Source organism: Malania oleifera, chromosome 5 (assembly GCF_029873635.1).
Source record: "Malania oleifera isolate guangnan ecotype guangnan chromosome 5, ASM2987363v1, whole genome shotgun sequence".
NCBI lineage: Eukaryota > Viridiplantae > Streptophyta > Magnoliopsida > Santalales > Ximeniaceae > Malania > Malania oleifera.
In genome coordinates, this window is record NC_080421.1 from 13,890,421 (window position 1) to 13,903,348 (window position 12,928).

General features: G+C 33.4%; 1 protein-coding gene across 3 annotated transcripts; it reads left to right on the plus strand.

Annotated features, from left to right (window-relative positions):
• Positions 1–2,913: 2,913 nt before the first annotated feature.
• Positions 2,914–5,792, plus strand: LOC131155790 (methyl jasmonate esterase 1-like). 3 transcript variants are annotated; one of them, XM_058109196.1, is made up of 3 exons: positions 2,914–3,528; positions 4,408–4,533; positions 5,343–5,792. In XM_058109196.1, exons 1-3 carry the CDS (start codon positions 3,049–3,051, stop codon positions 5,625–5,627), a joined length of 891 nt encoding a protein of 296 aa, XP_057965179.1. In that variant the 5' UTR covers positions 2,914–3,048; the 3' UTR covers positions 5,628–5,792. The 3 variants fall into 3 exon arrangements, with proteins under 3 accessions (XP_057965179.1, XP_057965181.1, XP_057965180.1); XM_058109198.1 differs by lacking the exon at positions 5,343–5,792 and adding an exon at positions 4,870–5,031 and having other exon boundaries at positions 2,936–3,528; XM_058109197.1 differs by lacking the exon at positions 4,408–4,533 and having other exon boundaries at positions 2,936–3,528.
• The last annotated feature ends 7,136 nt before the right edge of the window (positions 5,793–12,928 follow it).

Consider the following 12,928-nt stretch of genomic DNA (forward strand, 5'->3'; position numbering starts at 1 on the left):
TCTTGAATTTACTACCTACTCATCCTTGAGGGATGTATAATATAATAAACCTAAGATCTATTATCATATATTTTATGTTTAAAAAATAGATATATGAACACGAGAAAAGTGAATGAAAAAGAGGAGATCCATCCTTCTACAATGCATGCATATGTGCATGTACCATTGCTTCTTGATAATTAATAACCTAGTTCATTGAATATGGTGTCATACACAGTTAGGATTTTGTTGGCGTGAGTACTGTAATTAGCCAGTTATGGAAATCTTAGATTTAGGAATTCCTTCATTCAAGAGTCAAACATGATTGTAGTCATAAATATTGTACAGACATAGAATAGCTTTCTAAAATAGTTTCTTCTATCTCTATATCTTGTACTCAATTTTATGGAAATGGAATGAATGAAAGTTACGTTTGATAGATTTGACACTGGAGAGCAGTGCCGGCCTGACTATAAGGCCATTGAGCACTTTGCCTAAGGCCCCCAAATTTTCTTTTAATATTAATATTATTTATGATGTCATCTATTCACATACATTGATTTTTTCACTATCTCAAAAGTTTGGGCCCTCAATTTTTTTTTTAATATTAACATTATTTATGATGTCATCTCTTTTCATACATTGATTTTTTCACTATCTCAAAAGTTGGGGCTTCTAATTTTTTTAAAAAATATTAATATTATTGATGATGTCATTTCTATCCATACATTGACTTTCTCATTATTTCAAAAGTAAATGAAATTATATTTTAAAAAGTAAAGTAAATGTAATTTAAAGAACCGGCTTTGTATCGTAAAGAACAGGCCCTGTTAGCGAGCATGGTAAGGCCATTCTAGATGTACACAGAAGATGACAAGTCAAAGGAATTGATGCTGTCGGGTGAAACTGTGGGTCAGTGGGTAAGGTCTAAATAATTGCGGAGCAGGCCAAATCAAGTGGGTCATTGCTGGATCTGATCAGATGGTCATGGTTTCTAAGCCAAGGGAGATCATAACAATTTTTGATTTCACATTGATAACATAGCACAAAAAGAGATTCTAAAAAATGAAAGAAAAATTTAATAGTCCAAATGGTGCAAATTTTTTTTTTTTTTTTGGAGTTACTAATCTATGTAATGGGGCTTAAGACTTAATTATTGCTACTATTATCATCATCGTTATTATATGATAGTAAGCTTGAGACACTTGCCATAATTTACTAGAATAATAAATCTGCCCCATGAATTCATGTGAGGGGCTCTAGATTTGAATTTGGAAAAAAATGGTATACGGAATCACATTAAAATTTTACCCAAATTTATCAAAATCTAAATTCAAAATTCAAAATATATGTTCCCAAATACAACACAAAAGTAATTTAATTTTGTACCACATCGTAAATTATTAGGATCACACAATTTATTAGGATCGTCTCTTTATTTGATATTGGTCAATTGTTAGATCACAATATATAGAGCAAAAATATAAATTCCACTTGAGATTTGAGAAAAGGTTTGGATTTTCCTTGAGAATTTACAACACTCTAAAAATTTTCTTTAAAATTTAAAGAAAATATGCAAACTTTTCTTGAGATTTTGAAAATCTTAAAAAGTTTTTCTTCCGACTTGTTTGGTTTGGTAGAATAACTATTCATTGGAACATCACGAGATATAGTTTAAATTTTGAAAATCTCACCTCAAATTTTAAAATTATTTAATTTAATTAATTGGCATGCAACTCACTTTTTCCTTTAAAATTAAAAAATATATATTTGTGAAATCAGCAAATTACATAGTGAATTAGAATCGCGACATTATTATTTATTTATATCTATAGTATTGATTATGAGCAAAACAAAGTCTGACATATGAGCTAAGCTTAGGTTTTAAAATAAAATTTGACTATGACTAGCTAACTGAAGATCATGCCCAACACTTTTCCCCGCAAACAAGTCAAATTGGATACCTGAGGGCATGACCCAAACTCTTACAAGGGTGGGAAATTTTTAGTTAAAGCCTAATGGAGTTAGGGGTGTATAAAAATTACTCAGAAATCAAAAATCAGTTTGAGATCGAATCATTTCATTTTTTAGTTTGATTTGTCGGCTTTGATTTCAATTATGCATGTCTTCTAAATCAATTTTTAGTTTCGGTTTTGATTTAAAATATATATCAAATAAAAAATAATGAATAATTTTTTTTTTATAGAAACCTCAAATTTATTGATAGCCTTAACTTATTGTGAAAGAATATCGTGATTACACACATGAGATTTACAAATAAATTATCAAAACTATCCTAAGCATCAAAATCAATATTAAAAAAACTGATAACCATTATCCAACTAAAATAAACTAAACATACCTCCCAATTTTTAAACCAAATGCCGAGACCCAATTTCCAAACCCAATCTTGAGGCCTAATTTTAAAACCCAAATGCTGAGGCCCAAACTCAAAATCTAGCAGGAGCCCAAACTAAGCTCACATGTGTAAGGCCAACTAGTCCAAACTCAATAAATTTGAGTAAGGGAACAATGCAATTATATTATCATATTGCAGTAGTAAGGGTTTTCATATAAGGCTATAGACACATATTGTAGCCAAAGATTGAAACCCTAAGGCAATTTTTATTTGATCATAATGGATCAAGACTGCGAAAAGGCTCCTTAGACGTAAACACATTATCGGACCATGTATATTTTTCAAAGTTAGGTGTGCACCCTTTGAATGCATATACACTATGGTTTGAGTGTGCCCTTCAAAGGTAGGACTGTAAACAATGCCCCAATTAAATTAACTTGGTATATGTGGCTCACACATTGTACACGTATTCATTTTAACAATTGACAAAGTCTAATCTCTTGACCAAATTATTGTCAACTTCTCTTACTTTTGCGTGCATACTAATTAATCCAATGAACATGCCAACCAATTTCACATCAAAATTCATCACCCAACAGCTCTATTATTTAAATTAATTCCCAGTCAAACTCAACTCTGTCCCTAGCATATATTATGTACTCAACATTGAGAAAGAAAGAAGAGATTGATATCCTAGCCAAGAAATTAAGATGATGGTCATGGAGAAAATAATGAGGAAGAAGCATTTGGTAGCGTCAATTGCCCTCTTCATATTTCTTTCCTTTACATTACTACTTCACAAGGCAGAGTCATCCAGGGCCGCCGCAGGCGGCGGCAAGCACTTCGTGCTGGTGCACGGGGCGGGGCACGGGGCCTGGTGTTGGTTCAAGCTGGTGCCGCTGTTAAGGTCGTATGGTCACAACGTCACCACCATGGACCTGGCGGCCTCCGGGATAGACCCGCGGCAGCTGGAGGATGTCCGGTCCACCTCCGATTACTTCCAGCCGTTGACAGACTTCATGGCGGCTCTTCCGCCGTCGGAGCGGGTGGTCCTGGTGGCTCACAGCTACGGAGGGATCGGAATATCGCTGGCCATGGAGAGGTTCCCGGAGAAGATCGCGGTGGCTGTTTTTGTGACTGCGTTGATGCCCGGACCTTCACAAAACATCACTGAACTCGCCAATCGAGTGGTAATTAATTCAAATCATTCAACTACCAATCCTTACGTTACGTACGTAGTGTTTTCTTGCCTTTGATTTATTTAAATGTGTTATGATTTATTTAAGTTTACACAAATTGATCAAATTTAAAAGTTACCACTATTGGAAAGGAATAGAACGAGAATATGAAATTCAAAGTTATATATATATATATATATATATACCTTTATTTCATTTTAAAATTTTATTATAGAACATGGCATACCCATAAATTCTATACCTTTATTCTCATAACTCTCACAAGGTGATTTCTTAGCTCATATATCTTGTTAAAATTATGTATGCATATGACTTGTATAATCATAAAACTAATTTGCTGCCATAGGTATTGGGTCATCTTGAATTTTATATATAATGGGAGTTTATTCAATATTTAGGGAGAAAAAAACCCGAATTCAATAATATCCATTCTAAAAAAAAATTTATTTTTAACACATTTTTTTTTAAAAAAATTTCTTATTCACAATATATTTTTAATTCAACAAAAATGATAAAAACACAAATAAACAAATGGCCAGTAGGCCACTATGCAAATTAATCGGTATTCCCATATCCCCAAATGCGAGGATATTATTATCCCATTGCTAAAAAAATTATTTTTTGGAACTAGTTCCAAATATAATCTTATTTGACTAAAGTGTTTAAGGTTTGTTCTCGTAGAGGATATCTTAATTAATATAATGTGAATTAGTTGTTGTATTATCACTGGCTAAATATCTTGAAAATAGTCGACTAATTTATGAATTGCACCCTTCTATTATGGATATAAATATAATATCCTGTTTAAACAAAGTAAACTTCATCCTTTTAATTTCTTAAGACTCACATTTGGTTTTGTTGATAATGAAGATGTCCAATGTGAATCTACTAGACAGCTTTTATATATATGGCAATGGGCCTACCAACCCTCCTACGGCTCTTGTCTCCGGCCCGAAAACGTTAGCTCGGAATTTGTATCAACTCAGTCGAGTCGAGGTAAGCAACGATACCATAAGATGACACTATCACATGAAATTTATAAAATATTAATTTCATTATGTCGTGTGAGCATTTTTCATATAAGTAACTCTTCTTTACACTCATTTTGAATAAATGAAATTCACATTTTGGGTTCCACTCATACGAAAAATGTTAATGTAATAGAATAAGATTAGAGCTTTATAAATTTTAGGTGGTGTCCTTTTTTATCATGTAACTTTTCCTTATATCATGCTTGAATTTGCCTTTTGTTCATATTTGATGGCAAAATTTTAAGCATTATTTTATATTGATAATAATACTAAAATTTGTTTCCCATTTTTGTCGAAGAAGACATTTGGATGGGCCCCACACCTGGGACCAATGTAATAATGGAGTTCACACTCATGTTTGTCCGGGACCAATGTAATAATTCACTAGCTAGGTCAAGTTAATTGGGCAGATTAAGGACCCAATCGCACCAAGTCATGTCAGCATCAATACCAACCTGTCCTGGTAAGTTTTTCATAATAATTAATATGCAAATATAACTTTTTCGAATTTTTTATCAAGGTATCGGGGTGGGACCTATCCACACATGCAACTTTGCAAATTAATTTAGAAAATTGAAATGGTGAAATGATAAATTAGCCTTTATAGTCTTAGAAAGATTCATTTTGAACCTTATACCTTTAATTAGTATAATTAAGGACCGATATATTTCAATCTTCACAAGCTAACAGTGTTTGATTTTATATATGATTAGTATTTAGTTTTTCGCTTTAAAAGGTTTTTAAATTTTTTAAATGCGTGATTGTGAGATGCAGGATTGGACACTAGCAACCACGTTGGTGAGGCCATTCCCCTTATTTCCCGGAGAAGAAATATCAAATACGTTGATCTTATCAGCTCAAAATTACGGGTCGGTCCACCGGGTTTTTATAATTGCTAATGAAGACAAGGCGATCACCAAGGATCTTCAACGCTCGATGATCCACAAAAATCCGCCGAAAAAAGTTGAAGTGGTCACCGGAGCTGATCATATGTTCATGATGTCTCAGCCTATTCAGCTTTCCTTTCATCTTCAAGCTATTGCTTTGAAGTATTCATAATTGAAAATTAAGTGTGCTCTCAAGATTGTAATATTTTCATTATGGAATAAAAGATAAAATTAAGTGTGCTCTCTAGATTGTAATATTTTCATTATGGAATAAAAGATACATGTAAAATTTATGTACTTGAAAATTATAGAATTTAGTTTAATTTTCCATGTGAAATCCGACTTTGACATAATGGTTTACTTCCTTATTCTTCCCGAGAGTTCAACGCCTTTTGATTACCTTACATTGATGTCGCATTTCATCTGGGGTGTTGATAAGAGGAAAAGGCAATCCTCAAATAAAAAAAAAAAAAGCTTCAATGCAAAAAAGGGTGAGTCATATAATACAGAGTTGTCACCTTATTTTTTAAAAAAAAAGTGTAGAAAAAAATAAAGAAAAAACTTGAAAAGAAAGGGTTTGCAAAAATCAAATTTTGAGTTCGAAAGTACATTTATGGATAGGAAATGTGGTCAGCCAAACATCTCAATGATGATCGACCTTCTAGCACCCCTACCGGCACCTATTCAAAGAATGGTCACTGCACTTATGCGTGTGTGCGCGCGCGCATGTCCCAAGAAAATGATATTTTGTCGAACCTATATGAGGGACTAGACCTCACTGAAGCCCCACTCTTGTTCTTTTTGAAAACTGGTCGGAAAAAAAGAGGAGAGGGATTGGGAAAAAAAGTTGCCTATGTACCCAAGGTTCAAGATTAAGCTAACATAGTTTGGGAAAAAAAGAAAAAAAAAAAAGTTGGATTTGGATATTTTCAAAAGAATTACCCTCAGAAGGGTTAACATTTTGAAAAAAAAAAAACATAAAAAAAAAAAAAAAAAAAAAAAATTTGATTTTGAAGTTGGGATGACCATCCAAAAAATAAGTCTTTGAAATTTGAGAAATGATGACTAATTTTTTTATATAAAAAAAAATGACCTCATTTTGAGACAAAACAATTTAGGAGAATTTATGACTTTAAGGTAAAAAAAAAAAAAAAAAAAATTTTAAGATGAAATCCAATCTTGGAAAAATAAAATAGGAATTTGTTTTCACAAATGTAGCAAAATCGACAATGATTTTGAAAGAGGATTTGGGGGGTCTATGTAGGGAAATTAATCCCATTACTTCTTCAAGGGTAAAAATCTTTAGAAAATGACATCCATTTTGTTGTTTTTGTTTTTAAAAAATCTATGGGGTGAGTTCAAAGGATTTCGTGGGATCCATGCGAGGAAATTAATCCCATGATATCCCATTACTTCCTTAGTTTTTCACTCTAAAATCCAAAGCTCAGCAAACTCCCAATGTGCCAATATATATATCGTAGCAAGAAGGAAAGTGAGGGCGACTTCTAACTTTGGTGACCCAAGGTCACGGATTCAATTCTCCCTTGAGACATTATGTTGATGAATTACCAAGGGTGGGTTAATGGGCAGGCAGCTTTCACCTCTCGGGTTTGGTGTCGCGTCATAATGTCCAAAGTGGTGTGATGGTGGCTAAAGTCCCCAGGTTATTTTAAAAAAAAAATGTTTGAAATGGTATGATTCCAAGAGGGGGGGGTGAATTAGAGATTTTTAAAAAATTTCGGCTAATTTAAATGTTTCACGAGTTCACCACATATCATATATCATTCAATTTTAAACGCATGTATGTAAAAAGATTAAGCTACTTAGTTCATGCATACATTCGTATCTCATTCAAAGTAAATGTGTGCATGCAACTAAATATAACAGTAAACAAATAGGCATACACATACTGAATTTAAAATGCAGTAATTTAATGAGATAGGGAGAGAGCGACACAACATATTTGTTATCGTGGTTTGGCCAAATCAACCTACGTCTCCGCCTTGGGCATACCCCCCAAGGATTATACTAACCCTGCTCACTTAAACAAGTGGAGCAAAAGTCTTTTACATCCTCTCCTTACGGGGCGAGGATGTTAGCTTTGGTGCAATCCTAAAAAGGGGGTGAATTGGTATTTAAAAATTTTATCCCCTAAGTCAATCTACTAATCAACAGTATTACACAAGCCTAAGGTCAATCTAGTGCATGTAAAATTAATCAATGCAAATATGCAATGGAATTTAAACTGCAATAGAAATTTAATCAAACATGCACAATAAAGCAGTAAAGGAGATGACACCCAGAAATGTTATCGAGGTTCAGTCAAATTGCCTACGTCCCCGCCTTGGCTAACAAGGACAAGGATTACCACTATAGGCTCACTTAACGGGTGGAGCGGCACCTAAACAACCAGGTCAATTAGCATAGGGCTGACCTTAACCTTTACAACTAGGTCAATTAATAAAGGGTTGACCTCAACCTATACAATCCTTACCGGGTTAGATTACCGCCCGCTCAGGCCACGCCTGGAAACACAACAATATTCACTCAATCAAATGGTACAGTGATTGTGCTTTCATGTAAAACAGATATGTACCCAATACGCGCAAGTAAAAATCAATCAACACCAAACATGTATAAACTATAAGTTCAGTGGTGTATATGTGCAATCTACACTTAATATAATATAATCAGTATGATGCTAAAGAGTGTTCAATACAAGTAATATCATGGAATCTAAGCAAAGTACTTCAATAGCAAATCAATATTCCAAATATATGAATCAGATAATCAAACTACTTCAAAAGGGTTTTCTTCAATGTAATATACACAATACTAGTTTGAAAATATATGCTTGTTTGAAAAAATATTTGCACAAACAAAAACCAAACTATTGGACACTTGCAACAAGATGCAAATATCCTAAGCTTACTTAGTTTATCCCCACACAAGATTTATCAAGTTAAATCAGTGGGATAAACTATGCCAAACTCTCCAAAATCAATATTAAATATTCAAGTAAGGCAATGGGAGTATTAGCAATACCTAATAAGTACTAGAGCACAAAATATACTCACAATGCTAAGATGTATCAAGAGAATGAATATACGTGAGTATTTGGAGTGGAATAGGCTAAAATAGGTTTTTGAGATTGAGAGGATTTTTGTTAATTATTTTGAAAAATCTCTTACTAATTATTGCAAATGAAGCCCTATATATAGAGATAGGAAAAATTATAGTCGTTAGGACATGTAGGGTATCATTATATTTGTTTTAAAACATTTTAACCCCATTAACCCTACTTAAAAAATTAAATCGCGATAAAAAAGTAAGTCCAACTCAAGAGCACCGGTCGACCAAGATAAGTTCGGTCGACCCAAGTTCTTAGGGTTCAGTCAACCAGGCTAAAAATGAACTAAGGTCTCGGTCGACTGGACATGTATGTCTAAGGGAGATTTTTCAAATTTGCGAGGTTCGGTCAATTAGGGTCATTTTGAACTATACTGGTCGATTGACCAAACCGTTGGGTTCCCACATGTGGGAACTCGATTGATCAGGTTGGTGGTATACAATTTTCTCTTGGTCAACCAAGAAGTCAAAATGTTGACTTCTTAGGAGGCTCGGTTGACCGAGGCCAAATGAACTACCAGTTGACCCGGTCCAGGGTCGGTTAACTGGGGGCGAAATGAACTTTGTAGACACCCTATTTTTGCCCTAATCAAATAAAACAAGGGGTCCTTTTCTCATTGTATTATTATTATTATTATTTCCTTATTACTATTATTATTATTATTATTATTATTTTCACTATTATTATCATTATTAATTATTTTCCTATATTGATATAAGTAATTTATTATTATTATTATTATTATTATTATTATTATTATTTTTCTTATTATTATTATTATTATTATTATTATTAAAATTTAGTACCTAGGGTTTTAGAAAAGCCTTTAAAAAGGCTTGATGCACAGCCGGGGAAGGGGGGGGGGAGCGGGGGTGCGCATAGCAGTCCAGCACGGGGAAAAGCCAAAGCCAAGTAAAAAAAAACCTCCTTTTGATTCTGCCTCTCCGGCTTCTTCTTCTTCTTCTTCTTCTTCTTCTTCTTCTTCTTCTTCTTCTTCTTCTTCTTCTTCTTCCTGCCAAACCATAGCCACCCATACTCCCAGCCTCCTATCCCATGGCCAGCAGAAGCCAAAACAGAAAGAGCATTCTTCTTCTTCTTCTTCTTCTTTGTCTGCTCCAGCCTCTGCCATCACCAATCCAGTTGCAGACCCGAGCACCGCCTTCAGCCGTGCACTCCGGCTACGGCTAGCCGCCATCCGGCCATCACAGCAGACAGCAAACCAGCCCAATCATCTCCCATGCCAGCCACCAGCCTCCATACCCGACGAACCAGCGTGTGAAGCTGTCCTCCGCAGCAGAACCAGCAGCAACACCAGATCCATCCTCAGTCATCTCCGGCCGCAGCTACAACACTCCGGCCACCGGCCAGTCTTCCTCATCACCGTCGCCGACACCAGCCGAGCATCTCTGCTCTGCTGCACAGCAGTTCACGACCATGACTCCTCACTAACCTCTGCTGCAAACCATACCACTGAGGCCCGAGTAAATCTCTGCAACAGAACTCCCCTGCTCTCAGCCACCATCTCCGGTTGCCCAACACAGCAACTACAGTTCCTCTGCCTCATCTCTACTGCAACCACACCGATCAGCCCCCCGGAAATTCCCGAGCAGAGCACACCTTCTCCGGCCATCTGCTTCCACCGCACGGCCACGTTTATCTTGGTGAGCCTCCTTTATTCTCACCTGCACACACACACCTTATGTTTTAAAGTTTTTATTTTTCTTAATTTTATCATTATTGTGTATATTAAAATTGTTATTAAAGGATTTGTTTTAATATTCAATCTTCATATTGCTGTATATATTAAAATTGTTATTGAAGGGTCTTTATTTTTTTTTTATTCAATCCTCATATTTTTGGGTTTATTGAAATTGTTATTGTAGGGTTTTATGGTTGAAATATCTATTTTAGGTTTTTAATGTTCTTGGTTATATGTTTTGTGTTTATTGTATAATCTTGTTATGGCAGGGTTTTATGTTTGAAATTCTTATTTTATGTTTTTTTTTTTTTTTTATATACTTATGTTTATATTTTTGTTGTTACTTGTTGTAATATTTATATCTATGCTATTGATGTGTGTATACTAATACTTTGTTTGTTGTAGTATTTAATTAATATTTGTATCTAGATTATATATGTGTATATATTAAATGAGTGATTTTTATTATTGTCATATTTATTTAACATCCATGCTTAATAATCAATATTCATGTTTATATTTCTAAGTGTTTGTTATTAAATGGTTATAATTGTTACTGTAAAATTTTCTTGTTAAGTTTAAACTTTTATTGTTGTAAGATTTCTAATGTCTTGTATTTTGATTGCACATATTATTTAATGATGATTGTTATGATTATAAAATTTTTATGGTTAAAACCTATTAGTTAATATTCAATTTTAAATTTTTGTTGTATTTATTGTAAATATTAAATGATGTATTATCAAGGTAGGGTTTTTACATATTTAGTAGTTAGGTAATATTACATATTTAGTAAATTATAATCTTAGGTAACTACATATTTAGTAATGATATATATTTAGTATCTTAATACATTTATTATTAATCATTTTTAGTATAGTAATATGTATAACATCATTTGTTTATAGTATCTTAATACATTTACCATTACATTAACATATTTATTGTCTTAATATATTCAGCATTAATTATTCCTAATATATTGGTATACCTAGTGTTACTTATTTATAGTATCTTAATATATTTAGTATTAGCTATTTCTAGTATATTAATAATTTTAGTATCTTAATATATTTCGTAGTATTCACTTTTAGCACACTGAATTATGCAATATTATTTATTATTAAACGTTTAGTATTACATATGTTTATTATGTTGATATTGCATTATTTGTTCTAATATTTTCAGTATATATAGAATTATGTATTTTGTTATTGTTAACATTTTTTTAGTATTTTAGTGCGTATAGCATTATTTACTAGGGTATCAATAGTTATCCTTATCATTGTTATGATTTTGGGTTATATCATATGTTGTGTTTAGTATTATATATATTTGTATTAATTAGTTTTATTTTGTTTATAAAATATTTTCTTGATTTTAATCACTATGATTTTATTGCGGGGGGGTATGAGCCTTCGGGCATCATGTACCTTAAGCTCTGAGGGAATATATATGTATATATTATATTATATTTATTTATTTATTTATTTTTCATGCGTATTTATAAATTCATAAAAAGGAGCAACTTAAAGACTTTTTAAATTAAATTAGGGATAATTTTAAATTAATTAGGTACCGTTCGTAGGAACGGGTGCGTAGGGGGTGCTCGTACCTTACCCTTAAGTAACCGAACTCCCGACCCCAGCTCTGGTAAAGTAGACCCATTCTACCCCTAATGGGGTAGTAATCACGTGTTCTAACCACATTAAAGGTTAGTGGCAACTTTGATATTCCTATTTTTCCTGAAAACGTTAAAATTGATTTTTATTTCGCCACCCGGGGCACACGCGCTCCCGGGACGTCGCGACAAACTTGAATTTCTAGTTGACTGAAGGTGCACATTTTGTGCATTTCGGTCCTCTTTCAAGCAATCAATCACCTATTTTAAATAATCATTCATATACGTGTATGAGTGAGTGTCCTAGGGTCATTTCTAGGTCCTTTTGAAGGCACCAAAAAATTTCGATGTGGTGTTTCCTAAGGTCTTTTTATGGTCATTTGATTTTTAAGAGATGTGTAGGGACCTAGAGCTGTTCTAAGGTCTTTGAGCTTGTAGTTCCTACATGTATGAAATGCATATTATTACAGACCTTTTCTTAATTAAATATTAAAGACCCGAATAGAAATTACAATAATTAAATTATAACTAGGGTCTTTGTCTTCCAGGTTCATGTGCATGCACCATATGATACGGTCTTTTTCTTCTTCAAGTCCATGTGCGTGCACCATATGATACCTCCAATTGATCCTGCACACAAACTCATTAACCATTAAATATCATAGTATTTGTTATAATCAAAACAGGGTATGACCAATAAGGTCAACAGAGGAAAACCTTAGCTAATCTCACTTATGGGGTTGAGACTCTCCAATTCAATTTTTGGGCTAAACCGAACCAATCTCACTTACGGGGATGAGACTCTGCAGTTCAATTAATGGGCTGAACCCAACCAGTACAATAAAACCATTTTTGTACATAATAATGTACTTCTAAATATAAGCATAAATGTACACATTTAAGCTCATAAAAAATACACACTCTAATGATACGAAATAATGCTCAGGGAAAAAGGGTGTTTTACTCAAAATAATATTTTCAATCTATGAGCAAGATGTATATGATAAGCATATAAAGATTTAA

Coding starts and splice junctions, on each gene's coding strand:
- LOC131155790 (XM_058109196.1), top strand. CDS start 3,049: ATGATGGTCATGGAGAAAATAATGAGGAAGAAGCATTTGGTAGCGTCA. Junction 3,529..4,407: donor CTGAACTCGCCAATCGAGTG/GTAATTAATTCA, acceptor TTGATAATGAAG/ATGTCCAATGTGAATCTACT. Junction 4,534..5,342: donor ATCAACTCAGTCGAGTCGAG/GTAAGCAACGAT, acceptor TGTGAGATGCAG/GATTGGACACTAGCAACCAC.